Below are 17,239 nucleotides of genomic sequence, written 5' to 3' on the forward strand. Positions count from 1 at the left end.
CCAATTAAAGTTAAACTCCTACGAAACGGCTCGATCGATTCTCATGAAATGTTGTGTGCATATCGGGTTGGTAGATCTGACAATCATAATATTGTATCTACACTAATATTATAAAGAGGAAAACTTTGTTTGTTAATGAATAGGCTCATCATCAAAACTACTGGACCGATTTTGATGAAATTTGGCACAGACAATCTTTAGACGCTGAGAAAGAACATACATAGGCTACTTTTTATTATTGCGAAATAATATGTACCACGGGCGAAGCCCTAGTTTGTAAATAAAATAAAATAAATCATACCCACAAAATATGACCAACGTTAATAATTATTGTTGAACGTATAATTCGAAATTCGAATTTCAAAATTACTTACAAATTTAGGTTTTTTTTTTTCTCACTGCTGTTGTTCGTGTTGGAGAAACGTATTTTTGGCGTGTACACACACACACAATTCATTCATGAAATATATTGTGGCCCTGAAAAGGGCCGTTGTTGTTTTGATAGTATATAATAATAATAAACACAAAACGCGAGCGAGCGGGCGTTCGATAAGTCGAACACGCCACGCCGTTGTCCCGACGACCGCTCACCGCTCACTTGGAGCTCGTGTACTTGGTGACAGCCTTTGTGCCCTCGCTGACCGCGTGCTTGGCGAGCTCGCCGGGCAGCAGCAGCCGCACGGAGGTTTGCACCTCTCGCGACGTGATGGTCGACCGCTTGTTGTAGTGAGCGAGCCGGGACGCCTCCGCGGCGATGCGCTCGAAAATGTCGTTCACGAACGAGTTCATGATGGACATGGCCTTCGAGGAGATACCGGTGTCGGGGTGGACCTGCTTGAGCACCTTGTAAATGTAAATGGCGTAGCTCTCCTTCCTCTTGTGCTTCTTCTTTTTCTTGTCAGACTTCGAGATGTTCTTCTGCGCTTTGCCGGACTTCTTGGCGGCCTTTCCACTCGTTTTTGGCGGCATGTTGCTTGTTGTAGTATAAGTTCAATCAATAGAAACTGTATAAAATTTTTCGGTTCAAAAACCGGTCTAGATCGCGCCACACGGCGTTACGGCCGTCGGTTAGTAATGCGAGCTAGCACTTTTGGTTATCGGCCAATACCGTGGAGCGTAAGCGTCCCCTCCACACAGTGGGCGGTGAACATGCGGTGAATCATTTAGATGTTTACATTTGGCATTTTATTTATTTTTTTAAATCACATAAGGCTGAGGTAAAATAACAGTACAGACTACAGTCGAATTGGGAATCACCAAGGAGGATTTTATTTAATATCTTAACTTAATTAAAGATATGAAACCTTATTTGTGTTAAACTTTTCTTTTTTTTTTTAAATTGACACCAATAAATCAAACTGACGATGTCTGTCAAAATAATTATAATATTGATTCAAAGATAGTACATGAAATCGCATCGCGTTGTTATATTAATAATTAATATAATAAAATGGTTGTGAGTGAAAAAAATTATGTAACATGTATAAAAATATCGAGCTTAATCATGATGGTATATAATTTATTATTAATTTGTTTTTAGGATAACCACAAAAATGTGCATGCATGTGCACACACAAATTAAGCATCGTCTTTATTTCTGGAAAGCATAATATGGAAACATAAAAACATAATATACAGTCGTCTCCAAAACCGAGAAAATTGAAAGGCAGGCAGCATTGAAAGGTATGGTAATTTTCCATCAATTGTTTGTTGTTATCCATACTAATATTATAAATGCGAAAGTAACTCTGTCTGTATGTCTGTTACTCAATCACGCCTTAACTACTGAACCAATTTGCATGAAATTTGGTATACTTAGAGATATTTTGATACCCGAGAAAGGACATAAGATTAGAAGGTTTTATCCCGGAAATCCTACGGGAACGGGTTTTTCTTTAAATAAAATATCAAAATCAAATAAAATGATAAATAAATAAATCTATAGTATCCAAACAATAGCAAGTACCTATTTATTAAAAATTTTACTTGATTTAACATTTATTTAAATTTCCAGCTTACACAATACGAAGTATGAAAACAGTTGCTCGCCTCGCCAAACAGTTTCAATATTCCAAGTTTCCCGCTTGACGAAAACGATTAACGAACGAACATTATCTATAATTAATATTATAAAGCTGAAGAGTTTGTTTGTTTGTTTATTTGAACACGCTAATCTCAGGAACTACTAATCGAATTTCAGAAATTCTTTCGGTGTTAGATAGCCCATTTATCGAGGAAGGCTATTATAGGCTATATATAATCACGCTAAGACCAATAGGAGCGGAGCAATGCGGGTGAAACCGCGGGGCACAGCTAGTTATTATATATATTACAAACAAACATAAAATGGAACGGATTTTGATGCGTTCAACAAGAAGGTTTATTATAAACTAAACATCTATAATAATTATGTATAATTCTTATCTATATCCTAATATTATAAAGCTGAAGAGTTTGTTTGTTTGAACGCGCTAATCTCAGGAACTACTGATCAAATACAAAAATGCCATTATAAATTAAATTAAAAATACTCAAATGAATGTTACTTTTTTTTCATCGGGGTACCTACACGTCTTGTACACCTGGGTAGCGTTAATGAAATTCTAATATGGATACGGTTCTAGGGTTAAAGGCTATATTATAATATAATATTAAATGCGGGCGAAACACATAGATTAATATTATTCATGTTCTGGTACGTGTCAAATGGTAAACGATCACTGAAGAGATGAGAGTTTAGGCTGCTAGAAACTCTATCTATCGTTGTTGTCAAGACATATATTGCGGCCCTGAAAAGGGCCTTTTGAACAATTCATAATATTATGATGAACATACATAAAAATATGTAATTGTAGCGTTATTGGTAAATGCAATGCAATCCAATTAGGCCTTCTTCTCCGTCTTCTTGGGCAGCAGCACAGCCTGAATGTTAGGCAATACACCGCCCTGTGCTATGGTCACGCCGGAGAGGAGCTTGTTCAGCTCTTCGTCGTTACGTATGGCCAATTGCAGATGTCTCGGAATAATTCTAGTCTTCTTGTTGTCGCGCGCCGCGTTGCCGGCCAACTCGAGAACTTCAGCCGCCAGGTACTCCATCACGGCCGCCAGGTAGACCGGGGCACCGGCGCCCACGCGCTCAGCGTAATTGCCCTTCCTGAGCAATCTGTGAATACGGCCGACGGGGAACTGCAGACCGGCACGGTTGGAACGTGACTTTGCCTTCCCCTTCACTTTACCGCCTTTACCGCGTCCAGACATTATTTACCGTTTTCTTTGATAATATTATAATAAACGAAAAACTGATACGTACAACGATACGCGCCGATCACTAAAGTATGTTTTTTTTTTAAGACACCATCTGATTTAATATATAACGGCTACGCGTCCTAGTGATTGCGGTGGGCATGACGCCGTGAAATGCGAGCGAACACAAACGACGAGCGATGCGCAGTGAACACGACCGTGTCAAATAATAATAATTTATATTGTTATGTACATATTTTATTTATATTTTTATTTAAGCGAGGCTTCATCTCTTAACATACATGCAAAATGATATTTTTTTTTTTTTGATTCAGTGTACAGCATCCCCAAATATTATTATCTTCTTCTTCTTCTTTCTTCTTCTTCTTCTTATATATAAAAATGAATCGCAACATGTGTTGGTAAGCGCATAACTCGAGAACGGCTGAACCGATTTCGATAATTCTTTTTTTTTTATTATATTCCTTGAAGTACGAGGATGGTTCTTACGTAGAGAAAACGTAAACATGTACCACGGGCGAAGCCGGGGCGGACCGCTAGTTACTCATAATAATAATGATTAGTACGTACGTCACAATCTATGACGATGTCGAAAAGACAGTTTGTATCTGTACCGTGGTTGATTGTTTTTAAAGTAACTTGTCAGGTGACAGAAACAGACTGTGTTGTCTAGACAACCATCAATAATAATTAATAATTATTCATAGCAGTAGGTTTTTTTTTTTTTTTTTTTTGTTTTTTTTTTTTTTTGTGTGGTGTCTCTCAATGTTAGCCAGAAGGGCTTCTACATTTTAACGCGGACGCGGGGGTGAACTGAAGGTTCACCCTGGTAGCGACATGCACAAGGGCGTCCCCCCTTGACGGGGACCACGAACCTCGGCTTGAGCTGTCGCTTGAGTGGAGGAGGCCAGAAGGGCCCTAATCGGACGGGCGCTCACCCGGGTGGGCGCGGGAACGCGGAACAAGGGACCTCGTCTTCGCCGGCGAAGACGGTGTACGCTTTCTGCTGTGGTGTGTGCGGTGTCGCGGTTGGTTCGACGTTGGGCTTCAATCGCCGAGTCTAGCCGTGCGTTGGCTTTGGTAATGTCGTCGTCGGAGTCGTCCAAGACGTGTCTCGGCCGCCTGCGACGACGAGTGGGATCGGGATTCGCGACGTATGCGATGGCCTTTGTCACCAATGGGTTGGGGTGGTTTTTAGCCTTGTCGAAGTAGCGCTTAGACGCTTGCTTCATCCATTGGGCTATGGTGGGGAGTTCTAGGTCCCTATGTAGGTCCACGTTACGCACGAACCAGGGCGCTCCAGTCGCCGTTCTCATGAACCGCGACTGAATCGTCTGGAGCTTGTGTATGGAGCTGGGAGCGCAATGCGCGAAAACTACACTACTATAAGTGAGGATAGGACGGACCACCGTTTTGTAAAGTGTCACCTTATGTCTAAGGGACATTTTACTGCGACTGTTTATAAGGTAATAGAGCCGGCTAAGAACATAGCTGGCTTTCTTACGGACTGCCTTAATGTGGGCTTTAAATGACATGTGTGCGTCTAGAGTGACGCCTAAGAATTTGGTGTGCTTTTGCCACGGAATGACTTGGCCATAGAGTTTGACACTATCTATGGCCTCGGGGCCGCCGCGCCTGAAGAGCACGGCGGCGCTCTTGTCGGGGTTCACAGTGATACCCCATTTGCGAAACCATTTGCCTAGTGCATCGGTCGCGGATTGTAGGAGTGGAGTTATTCTTTTGCGGTATGGACTCGACACGTAGAGTGCCGTGTCGTCCGCGAAGAGGGATAGTTGCACTTTATCGTGCTTAGGGATGTCGCTAGTGTATAGCGCGAATAGGAGGGGCGACAAGACGGAGCCCTGAGGGACTCCGGCCTGGATGGGACGTGAAGACGAGAGCGTGCCGTCTAGTCTGTAGCGGAAGGACCGGTTAGACAAGTAGTCTCGTATGATGAACACGAGACTGTCTGGCACGCCGAGAGTGTACAGTTTGTAAATCAAACCGTTGTGCCAGACCTTGTCGAACGCCTTCGCTACGTCAAAGAAGACCGCTCCCGTTCTGTGGGGTGTGAGGCGGGTGAGGCCCGCGAGAATGTACTCCGTGATGCGGTGTACTTGGTGAGGACATGAGTGAGCTCGCCTAAAACCGAACTGTTCGTCCGGGAGCAGCTTTTTGGCAATGACTGCGTCCCAGAGGCGTTTAGAGATGATTCTCTCATAGATTTTCCCCAGAGAGCTGAGGAGACTGATGGGACGGTAACTAGATGCCACGTTCCGGGGTTTGCCCGGTTTGTGGATCCCGATCACAATTGCTTCCTTCCACTTAGCGGGGAAGGTACAATTGGCCAGGAGACAATTAAAGGTGGCTACTAGGAGAGCGATAAGGGCGGGCGGCAGGCTTTTTAGAGCTCTATTGGGAATAGAGTCTCCGCCTGGGGACTTCCTATTGGCAAGTGACTTGATAAGTGATTTTACTTCGGTGGCCGTCGTTGGTGACAAGGGCTCGGCATCGATACGAGGGGTTTCGGTAAAACGTGCGATCTCTTGATTAACTACGTTAATGTGAGTCGAGTCGGTCATGTCGAGATTGGGGGAACATTGTTCCTCTAAACTGTCAGCTAAGCATTCGGCCTTCTCAAAATCGTCAAAAGCGGGAGGTTGGTCAGGACGAATGAGCGGTGGCGTGGCGGCAATACCATCAGATTTGAGAGTCCTCGCAAGCCGCCAGTAGGCAGTGTGCGAGGGAGAGAGATCGCTAAGTAAAGAGTCCCACCGCTCGTTGCGTATTTCGTGAATTCGTTCTCTTACCTCTCTCTGTAAGGAACGAAGTATTCTACGGTTTTCGTCTGTCGGTGCTCGGTCGTAGGCGCGCGTCGCCGCGTTCTTATCGCCCACCAGCCTTCGTACGTCCGGGGGCAGATCCAACCGGTGGCCGAGGCCAACGGGGACCCGCCGGGACGCGTATTCAATCTTGGATTGAATGTGGCTGGTGACCGAGGAGACCGCGTCGAGCGCCTCTACGACCGTGTCGATTTTGTCAGGTACAGACTCCAGTTCTGGCGAGTCGACGGGCTGTAAGGCCTCGTGCAACTTTCGCCAGTCTACCTTCGTCATGTACTCTACGGTGGTGCTATCGGGGGGACCCAGTTCGAATAACACGGGCCTGTGATCAGAGTCGAGCTCGTGCAACGTTTCAACGGAGCGCAACTGTAGCGTCACGTTCCGCATCACCGCCACATCGAGCACGTCCTGTCTGTGTCCCGTGTTCTTCGGAAAATGAGTCGGTTCTAAGGGGCCTACAATCGTGACGTTAAGTAGGTCAGTCAGTCGGTCTAGTCGTTTGCCATTGGCATTCTCGTAGGAGCTATTCCAGTTCCAGTGCTTGCAGTTGAGGTCGCCGGCCAGAATGACCGAGTCGCCCAGTGCAAGCAAGGCTCTGAGATCGCTCTCCAAGATTGCCTTTGACGGTGAGAGATAGACCGAGGCGATTATGACGGGTTGATGACCGGTCATAGACACCTTGATCACTGTGGCTTCTAAGTTAATTAGAGGCGGCGTGTCGATGGGCGTGCAGTGCAAGGCCCTTCTGTAATATATAAGGGTGCCGCCTAAGGGGCTGTTTACGCGGTCGTTACGCACCAACATGTAGTTGGCGATTCGCGGATTGCGGTTAAAAGGCTTAAGGAATGTCTCTTGCATTACTAGCACATCGACACGCCGTCTAGTGACAAAGTCCCTAACTAAGTTAGTCTGTTTGAGAAGGCCGTCCGCGTTAAAAGTAACTACGGAGATCGCTCTGGGTTTAATTCTAGCTGTAGTAGCCATTAGGGAGTTGTGTTGATTTTATTTATTAACTCCCAATGGGTGAATACAGTGATCATGGCCTCATCACGGCTTTTGGCGTTTCTTAATTTCTCGGCCACTAGATTTACCTCATCAGGGTTGAGGTTGAGGTTTTTAACATAATTCCTAATGTAGATAACGTTTGCTAAGAACTCGTTAGGCGAGGCTAATTCTAGTGAGTGCACTTCAGCTGAAGGCTTCGGTGCTGCTTGTATGGCGGGAGCCGCTGAAGGCGGCGCCGCCACGCTCGGCTGGGCCTGCGTCACTAGTGACGGAGGTTTCGCCCAAGCGTTTGTTTTGGGTGGTGGAGCCGGTATAAAGGCCGGCTTTGGTTGTGGGGGTTGAGCCCCGGCGCGGGCGATCCCGCGAGGTTTGTTCGCCTTCTGGCGACCCCCAGCCCTGTGTCTGGGAGCCTTCGGGCAACCCCGGTAGTTCGCGGGGTGACCCGAAGTCTCACAGAGCACGCAGGACGGTGGATCCTCATTAGGCAAATCCTTGGACCTCGTGCAATCCTCCGTGCCGTGGTCGCCTAAACATTTGACGCAGCGAGGCCGCGAGAAACAGTTACGAGCAGAGTGCCCGTAAAGTTGACAGCGATGACACTGTCTAATATAGCTGTGGGAGTCGGGTGTTTCCACCTTGAGCCCTGAAAGTTTGCAGCAATGCCGCATTTTAAAAATGTCTTTACCCTTCGGGGTACGATCTAGGACCGCGAGGACCATGTCATATGGTGCTTTAGTGATTCTATTGTGCATGCGGAAGCACTCCTGCACAGGGAAACCTTGGTCTTTCAAGTCATTGAAGACTTGATCGGCAGAGATCTCTTTGGGGATCCCTTTTATAACGACTCTTAAAGAGCGTTCCTCCGGAAGGGGGAACGAATGACCGCCTATGTTTTGGTCTCTTAAATATGAAGTGAAAACCCTGTGATGGGTAGACGTTAATAACTGAACTCGAATGTTGTCCTTAGTTGGACGAGCTTTGAAGGAGATTCCTTCACTATCTAAAAAGGCTGAGATCTTCAGCCACGCGGACTTATCCCTCACATAGACGGGGGGAGGGGAGGGCGGTTTACGCGTCGCGGCGTTGCCCGCGGTCGGGCCTTCGGGTGCCTGAGGGGCGGATGCCTGAGGGGCGGGGGGCGCACGGCTAGATTCGGCGCGCGCGGAATCGCGAACGGTCGCGTTCCGTTTGGCGGGCGGAGCAGCATTTTTTAGTTTGCGTCTCTTTTTATTTGTGACGGTTTCGAAGCCGTCTGACGAATTTGAGGACTCCGCCTCCGAAGCTATCGACTCTGACTCTGGAGCGCTCTCGCACTCCATAACGGTCGGGGCTTCGAACCCCGCTTCGACTGCCACTGGGGACAGCGGTGGGGACTCAGGAGAGTCCCTTAACGGTTGCGCAACGGGCGCGGCAAGTTTTTGAGCCCCGGCGGCGCTGTGTGCTTTAAATGCATCCAGCACCTCCGGGTTCTCCCTGACTAAGAAAGCCATAAAGGCTTTTATATCTAGGTCCTCCAACGAATCGGACATCCTAACGGTTTTTATTTTTCCTAATCGTCGTCCTAGCGGCCCTCCCCGCTTCCGGGCGGGGGGGGGTTGTGTGCCTACACGTATGTATGTGTGTGTGGTGTGTTTGGTGCGTCCCGCTGGTGATAGCGGGGTGAGGTTGTCACTACCTAACAGTTCGCAGGGGTCTTGGAGTGACCCCCTGCGAAAGCGTGACGTGGACCCGTCAGGAGTAGTTCTCGGCCGAGTCCGGGCGCTAGCGAGCAGTTGGAGTACCTGCCCGCCGTGGCAGTGCCTACTAAGAGGACCCCGGACTCACAGTCACCGAAAAGCTCCCGAAGCGGTGAGGCTGTACGCCGTTTATACAAACGTGCGGTATCTGCGCCCCACAGATACTTCCACCGGATGGTGTTAATTTCTCCGAAGCCCGTTTGACACCGTTAGGTGGGCAACGGAGAAACCGCGACTGGCGCGTCGAGAAACAAGAATTAGTTGTACGCTGCGAGTGCAGCTGCGGTTGCACCGCGACTGACCAGGTAGTAAACTACCTGAGCAGGCGGGGTGGGACCGGTCGCTTATCGGTCGCTATTGTTCACAACAAAGGCGCGGGTCACTTCCCGGAATTTGCCTTTCGGCGAATCTCAGGTAGCGGTCCCCCGTCTCTACGGAGAACAATAGACGGCAGGTAGGGCGCTCTTGCTAAGCACGAGTGCTCAGCTCGAGTGCCAAACCCGGTATGAATGTAGCAGTAGGTATGTATAGATTTTAGAGAGTAGGTATTTAGTAAGTTTCGGTAAAATGTACTATCGGGAGTCGGGCGTCGGGCGGGCGGTCGGTCGGGCGGCGTGCGCTGGTGTGGGGCGGGCGGGCGGTGTCTGTGCTGTGTCTGTGTCTGTGTCTGTGTCTGTGTCTGTGTCTGTCTGTGTGGTAGCGTGTTGCAGTGTGCGATGAATAGTTACATAATATTTTATTTTGCAAGTTGAAGGTAAAAAGTAACGTGTGTGTTTACCGTACGTATTACGTAGGTATATTTTGATGTTTTTTTATTTATTCCTTATTTCATTGCGCGTCGACGGAGCCCCGCTTCGCGGGGCTCCTATTTCTGTGTAGTTTTTTTTTAAGAAACCTAACCTAACCTAACCTAACCTAACCTAAACCTAAACCTAAACCTAAACCTAAACCTAAACCTAAACCTAAACCTAAACCTAAACCTAACCTAACGTAAAGCTGTAGATTAGTTAGTAGTAGATTTGATTTTCTTGTTGTTATTATATTGTGCATGCATGTTGCTAGTTGCTACTATAATATATTATGATGTTACATAACTATTATGTAATTTGTAAAATTGTAATAATTGTAGTTTTATTGTGTAGGTACCTACAAGTTGCTTGTTCGTCCTCGCAAATTGGAAGGAAACGTTAACGTTCGTAGTGAGTGCGCATTCGAAAATATATGTTAGCCCTGAGAAGGGCTTTTTGGCGATAGATAATATATAATATGTATCTATTTTGCTGAGACTTGTGCCCGATGCACTCGCCGTCGCCGCTGCACTGCATAACCAGTTCCAACCTTAACCTTCGTCGAAGTCGAATTAGGTTGCGCTTGCGCTTGCGATTGATCGATTGCACGCACACCACACGTTCACTTCTTGGACGCGGCCGAGGCTTTCTTGGCGGTGGCCGCTTTGGATTTTGGCGTTGCCGCTTTCTTCGGTTTCGGTGCCTTCGGCTTCTTCGTCGGCGGTTTGGCACTCCTCTTAGCCTTCGGCGCGGCGGCCGACGCTGCTGCGGCGGGTTTTGCGGCCGCCTTGCCCGCAGCCGGCGCCTTCTTGGCGGCCGCGGCGGGCTTCTTTCTGCCTGCAGCTACTTTCTTGTCTTTCACCGCTGACGCTTTCGACTTGGACGGCGAGGACGACGAGTCTGCGGCCGCTGCTGCGGCGGCGGCTGCCGCCGCCTTCTTGGACCTGCTGCCTGCGTTGACGGCCGTCTTTTTGGCGGCCGCTTGCGCCTTGCCACCGCCGCCAGATTTGCGCACCTTGACGGCCGCCGCCGCTCCGGAGCCCTTGCCGGCGGCTCCGCTCGACGGAGAGGTCTTCTTCTTGGCCGCGGAGGACTTTGACTCCAGTTTGAACGAGCCAGATGCGCCCTTGCCCTTCGTCTGAACGAGCGTGCCGGATTCGACGGCGCCCTTGAGATATCTCCTAATGAACGGCGCCAGTTTATCCGCGTCCACCTTGTACGTGGCCGATATGTACTTCTTGATCGCCTGCAGGGAAGAGCCGCTACGCTCTTTGAGATCGCTGATAGCAGTGTTCACCATTTCCGACGTCTTCGGGTGCGCCAATCTTGCTTTGGCCGCTTTCTTGGCTCCTCCCGACGCCGCTGCTGCTGCTGCTGCTGATGCTTTGGGCGCTTTCTTCGCGGGCGTCGACGCTGGCGCCGGAGTTTCAGTTTCGACTGCGGTGTCTGCCATTTTTGTTAATTAAAATTCAACTTTACGTCGACAATAGTATGTAATAATAATTAGTATATATAAGTAGTACTTAGTAGGTTTCACTGTATTCGACGTACGGTGTCGCTAGTGTAGGAATCGACTGGACGGTTTACCTCACGGGGAACCGTGCAATCGAGATACGTTTTCTCGCGGTCGCGCTTGAAACTTTTCACTAACATGCCTCCGTTCGAACGTATATTTTACGTGAAATTAACGTTTAAAAGTATACGTTTCACATGTTTCTCGTCCCTTTTGAGATCGGCCCTCGTAGTGTGCAAGCCCGCGCGACGCTCGAGGAGCGCATCGATAGCGATGGACGTTTAAATTTTGCCAAGGGCTATCCGCGTGCGCGGTGTCAACTTTAAAATTATCATTTCACCTGTAATTAAACCGATTGTCGTTTCGAAAAAGGCTCTCTCAATACACTGATATACAGACGTTAAGGTGAAACTATTCGTAATCGCCATATAATATGTTTGCGACGGTTTTTAGGGGGATGAATGTGACCTGTTGTAGAACAGCATAACGCAAACGACGACCGCGCGGCCGGCTACACACACAGTTCGGCGATCGGTCGAATATGTTTAACGTCCTTTAAATACAAAAATAATAACAATACGAATGTGCCACAATAACGAAATGACAATATTATAAATAAATGTCACATATTTGTCACAATATTATATTCACAGTCACAGGTACTAACAGCTAGTAGGTACATAGTACGCACACCACACCGCAACGCCCGCACGTTTTAATATTGTCAAAATATTATATAGGCCGCGCGAGAACGAGACTACGATTCACAATTGCGTATTTATTATAATATTATTATTGTGTTAACTTAATATCGTCGCATAATAACGCATAATAAGCAATACCTAAATAATAGACAGAGGAGTAGTAACAATATTATGACGAATCGATAATAACACGAATGTAGGTAGTTAATTAATAGTTTATTATTTACCTAATCATTAAGTTACTTATATATAATATCATCATCATCAACTGCAATTACGATTAATTCAATAGCGACAATGACGTATCCATGTTTTGATGAATTATTATTGTCGTACCGTTGTAGATTCCTTAAATCTTCGTAATGCACCTGAGCGCAGTAAACATCGATTAAAGTGAAGCATTCGATTCTAGATGTCAGATTTCGATTTTTAGAGTAACGTCTCTGGTATTTATTATGTTTAGAATGGTTTATCAGTAAAATGAAATCTTAAAAAAAAAAAAATACTTTTATCGGTCATTATTATTATAATTAATATTATGTAGTCGTAATTGAAAAAAGTTAAGCAAATGTGCAGTTCTAACAAAACGAAATATCTTGTTATTCTATGTCGTCGTTACTAGGTTACGTTGTTGAATTTTGTTGAACTGTCAAATGTTGCCTATTTTAAAATGGCTCTACTATACTTAATAACTACGAGGGATCTATATTTATAGATAGAGAGTTGGTTAATAATAATTACTTATTTAATTTGCTGTGTCGATTTTTATTTTTTTTTTTCAACAGGATAAAACCTATCCTATGTGTTAATCCAAGTTCATTGTAATCAGTTCAGTAATATTTGCGTGAAATAGTAACATTTATAATATTAGAAGGATAATGATAACAACACAAGTAAGTTAATTAAGTAATGACGATCTATTATATACATTTCAAAAAATTTCAAGCTACTTATTTATATAATAATTCACAAAAATTACATTAATATGAAATTTGACACATGCCATACCTACCCTGTTAATGTCTAGTGTAAATGTGATAGTATTTTTATTTTTTATTCCTCCGTATGTATGACGTCATCATCACATTTATCGTTATTTTTTTTTTTATTTAATTTCTCTTAAAATATGCGATTAAAAAATGAAATGTTGTCAATTGTTGTGATTGAGTTATTATTATTATTATTCAAAGATTATTAACGCAGTCCCTCGATATGCACGATATATCTATCCGTCTCCGTCGCGCGTCGAGGGCGAGCCGAGCGAAACGCGTGTATAATGTGTGTGTATAAAAGTCCGACATGAAATGGCGCGGAGCGCAGGATTCGCTGAGTCGACGTCTAGCACACACGGGTTCACGCACACGACTGAGGTTACCGAGGATTTTGTTGCTGCAAAATTTTTCGTCGTAACCGCCAGGAGTTGGAAGCCTTCACATTAGATTCCGGAGGGAAGATTTATTCTCGCCTCCTCACATTTCCCGGCCTCCCACAAGCGGGTCTCACCGGGAAACGTGAGGAGGAGGGGCTGTAGATCCCCCTCCTAGAACCGTGTGGATCGCTCCCAAAGCTCTTCGCAGAAGAGTGTATCCAAACCAAAGGCCCTTTTTAGGGCCAATCTGCATTTCAACGGTGTGAAATTATTCTAAAACGTTGGAATGGAGCCGCGCAATCGCGACCCCAGACTGGCGAGCTCCAGTAGTGCGCCACCTAGCGGACAATCCGCGAACCAGCGGGTTTACCGCAAAGAAAGCCGCGGCACCGAAGCGTCACCTAGCGTCAGCGTACCATACACTGATACACGGGTTTACCGCGCGGAGAGCCGCATGGACACCGAAGCCTCGGTTGACCGAGCGGAGAGCCCCAGAGGCATTGATACCGCGGTCGACCGAGCGGAGAGCCGCGCATCAAGAAGCAGCCCAATGGAGGACGATGGGAACTCCGATGAAGAAGAAGAACAGGAACTCCATATACAGCCTACACCGGCACAAAACACCGGTAAAACTTTGTCCCCGCGCGCCCTTTTTGAAAAGGACGCTGAACTTACGAGACGTCTCGTCCTGATGGGTGCCTTTTCTGAGAAAATGAACGCCGCGATGGCCGCGTGCCTCAACGAACGTAGGAATGAAATACAGTCGATGATGGCACAGCCGATTACCGAGGAGGAGAGGGCTGCAATAGAGGAGGTGAAGAGCGCCCCCGTCCCCCCGACGGATACCCCCTTGCGGCGCCCCCGCTCCGCAAGCGACGAATACGAAGTAGAAAATGAGAGGCCAAAGAAGCGGCCAAACCCCGAAACGCTGTCCTACGCGAAGGCCGTGGGATCCTCCCCACCCCCCGCGGGAGAGCAGCCGCCGCCTGCAACACAGGGCACCGCCGCCGTTGCCACCAAAAAAGAGAAGTATCCGCCAATAGTAGTGGATGAGCTCCCCGACTGGTCGGCCCACTTCCGAAAATTGAAACAGATCCTAGGAAGGAATCCCAGCGCCCGCCCATACGGGAAAGGCATCCGATTTATGCCTGAGGATGGCGATGAATTCCGAGTCATCCAAAACTACTTGGATGGGCTCGAAAATATCGCGTGGCACGCGTACACGCCGCCACAAGAAAGAAATCTTAAGGTCGCAATACGCGGCCTCCCAAGCCAGACGCTCCCAGAGGAAATAATCGAGGCTTTCAGGGAACTGGGACACACGGCGGAGTATGCACGACCAATAAGGGCGAGAAAGGGTCGGCCCGGCTGCATATTTTTCGCCATCATCAAAAGAGAAGCGGACACCACCCCGGCCATATACAACATTAATGAAATGTTGTGTATGCCGGGGGTCAAGATTGAAGCCTGGCGAGCGAAGAAGGGGCCGGCACAATGCCACCGGTGCCAAAAGTTTCGTCACTCATCACACAATTGCCACCGTCAAATTGCGTGCGTAAGATGCGGGGAGGCGCACGCGGCGAAAGAGTGCAGCCGCCCTAAAGACATGCCGGCGACATGCGCAAACTGCGGAGGGCCGCACCCGGCTAACAATGCCTCCTGCCCTGTGTTTAAACGTGAGGCAAGGAACAAGAAGGCCGGCCCCACGGCCACGACGAGACCGCCGAAGGGGAAACCCGAGGACCCCCCCGCCCCGACGACCGTAGAACCCGTCCCGCTGGGCGAACAGACGGGTGCCTCATTGATGGCCGTGGCCAACATGCCTAAAGCGGCAGCGGCGGCCACACAAGGCAAAAAGAAGAAGCCAAAGAAGAAGAAGAAGCAGACACAGCCGCCCAATGAGGAGCCAACAACCGCCCAACCGGACAGTCGAGCGGCAACAGCAGCCAAGGACGAGCAACCGCCCGAAAATACAAGAAGAATCCCACGTCAGGCGCGCCACGATTCGCCCCGGCAGAAGGAAGAGGTGGCCGTGCTGGTCAAGATCATGATCGATGTACTGAACGCCGTACTCAATGACGAGAGCCCTGTGACGGCGGTCGTCCAAGGACTGTCCAAAATTTTAGAGCTCCATAATGGATAGTCTAAGAATTCTCTACTGGAACGCTCGGGGCCTGCGGCAGAAGGCCGCGCTGCTAAAGCAGGTCCTACATGAATACAGAATCAATATCGCCCTGATTTCGGAGACCCATATGGCGGCAAGGGATAAGCTTAGGTTCCCAGGATACCACATGTACAGAGAGGACCAGGTGGACCAGGCAGGAAGAGCATACCGTGGACTAGCCGTCCTTGTCAAGAGAACGATAATCCACCAAGTCTTAGCCCCCTACACACTGGAAGCTATAAACGCCCTGGGGATTGAGGTCGAAATCCGGGGATCGGCTACTAGGATCTTCAGCATCTACCGACCGGGAGGAGGCGCCGCAGTCATCAGAGGCGACATGGAGGCGATCTTCACTCCCCAACAAGACGTCCCCACAATAGCCATGGGAGACTGGAATGCCCAAAATATGGAATGGGGTGGACCGAATACCAACACCGCTGGCATACGACTTTCGGCCACCCTAAACCACATTGGTGCCATCATCCACAGTCCGGGTGTGCCAACACATTACCCGGACACGCATACACATATGCCGAGTACCATAGACTTCGCAGTCACCCGGGCCTTTGCTGGTGGGCTCACACAAGAGGTCCTGGAGGACAATCTGGGGTCAGACCATCACCCAGTTGTGGTAACCACCACAGCTCCCCCGACAACCATTCCACCAGCCCCCGGAAGGGGAAAAACTAACTGGGAGGCCTTCACAGAAAAGACAGCCGGTATCACAGCAGGACCGATAAGAAGTAGAGAGGACATTGACAAGTATGTCTGGGACATTACTTCGAACATTCAAGAGGCTCTGAAAAACACTTCATCTGAACCGAGCTTCCGAGACCGACAGCGACAGCCACTGCCAAGACACCTGGAAACCAGGATACAAGAGAAGCGCAGACTTAGGAAAGAATGGCAAAAAACCAGGTGCCCAACGCTCCGTAGTCGACTAAACCGACTGGACGAAGAAATGAAAGAACTGCTTAGAAAACAGAGGACAGCTGAATGGGAGGAAAAGATGGACGCAGCGGTGGACAACGATGAAGCCCTGTATGGAATATGCAAGGCACTCACGAGCGAAGCCGTCCCTACCCTGCCACTGAGGACGGAGAGCGGTCTTATTTACGACCCGACACAAAGGGCGGAGCTGCTGGCTGACCACCTCGCCAGCACCTTTAGACCATTCCCAACAGTGGACAGAGCGCACGCCAGAGCGGTGGAGGTCACGCTCCAAGAAGTATTCGCCGGACCGCGCCCTCGGGAGGAAATCAAGGCGGTGTCCCCAGGGGAGCTAAAAAAGGCGATCAGAGACTTGAAGCCAAAGAAAGCGCCGGGGAATGACTCCATACCCAACCTGGCCCTAAGAAACTTGCACCGAAGAGCGGTTGCGGCGCTCTGCCGCGTATATAACGGGTGCCTTAGGCTGGGCCATGTCCCCCTGATGTGGAAGACTGCCGTTGTTGTGATGCTCCCCAAGCAGGGAAAGGACCAAACAAGGCCCGATGGGTACAGGCCCATATCTCTACTGCCCTCCATGTCCAAGGTGCTCGAACGACTGGTTTTGCGACGGTTCTCACCACACTTCACACCAAGAGAGGAGCAATTTGGGTTCCGGACAGAACACAGCACAACACTGCAACTGTCCAGAGTCATTCATTCCCTCGTAGCAGCCAAAAACAAAAAGGAAGCGGCAGTTGCAGTGTTCTTGGACATGGAGAAGGCCTTTGACAAGGTGTGGCACGAGGGCCTCCTATTCAAGTTGAGCAAGTTAAGCTGTCCACACTACGTCCTCAACTTCATTCGGAGCTTCCTGGAGGACCGGGCTTTTCAGGTCCGCATAGGTGGTGCCTTCTCCACCACTA

At 48.3% G+C, this 17,239-nt stretch overlaps 3 protein-coding genes across 3 annotated transcripts; all 3 read right to left on the bottom strand.

Moving 5' to 3' along the window:
• Nucleotides 1–469: 469 nt before the first annotated feature.
• On the bottom strand, nt 470–990 carry LOC149475630 (histone H2B). Its single transcript, XM_089712722.1, has one exon. The coding sequence runs from the start codon at nt 967–969 to the stop codon at nt 595–597; it is 375 nt and encodes a 124-aa protein (XP_089568848.1). The 5' UTR covers nt 970–990; the 3' UTR covers nt 470–594.
• A 1,705-nt stretch (nt 991–2,695) lies between these two features.
• On the bottom strand, nt 2,696–3,292 carry LOC149475631 (histone H2A). Its single transcript, XM_089712603.1, has one exon. It carries the CDS (start codon nt 3,256–3,258, stop codon nt 2,884–2,886), a length of 375 nt encoding a protein of 124 aa, XP_089568729.1. The 5' UTR covers nt 3,259–3,292; the 3' UTR covers nt 2,696–2,883.
• A 6,939-nt stretch (nt 3,293–10,231) lies between these two features.
• Nucleotides 10,232–11,172, bottom strand: LOC149475632 (uncharacterized). Its single transcript, XM_089713152.1, has one exon. The coding sequence runs from the start codon at nt 11,087–11,089 to the stop codon at nt 10,259–10,261; it is 831 nt and encodes a 276-aa protein (XP_089569278.1). The 5' UTR covers nt 11,090–11,172; the 3' UTR covers nt 10,232–10,258.
• Nucleotides 11,173–17,239: the final 6,067 nt, after the last annotated feature.

This window comes from Colias philodice, chromosome 29 (assembly GCF_061535455.1).
Source record: "Colias philodice isolate Cphi_HAF_F1 chromosome 29, ilColPhil1 Martin Lab GWU primary, whole genome shotgun sequence".
Taxonomy (NCBI): domain Eukaryota; kingdom Metazoa; phylum Arthropoda; class Insecta; order Lepidoptera; family Pieridae; genus Colias; species Colias philodice.

What these genes read in the sequence shown, in the direction of transcription:
- LOC149475630 (XM_089712722.1), bottom strand. Translation starts at nt 969, where the DNA reads ATGCCGCCAAAAACGAGTGGAAAGGCCGCCAAGAAGTCCGGCAAAGCG.
- LOC149475631 (XM_089712603.1), bottom strand. Translation starts at nt 3,258, where the DNA reads ATGTCTGGACGCGGTAAAGGCGGTAAAGTGAAGGGGAAGGCAAAGTCA.
- LOC149475632 (XM_089713152.1), bottom strand. Translation starts at nt 11,089, where the DNA reads ATGGCAGACACCGCAGTCGAAACTGAAACTCCGGCGCCAGCGTCGACG.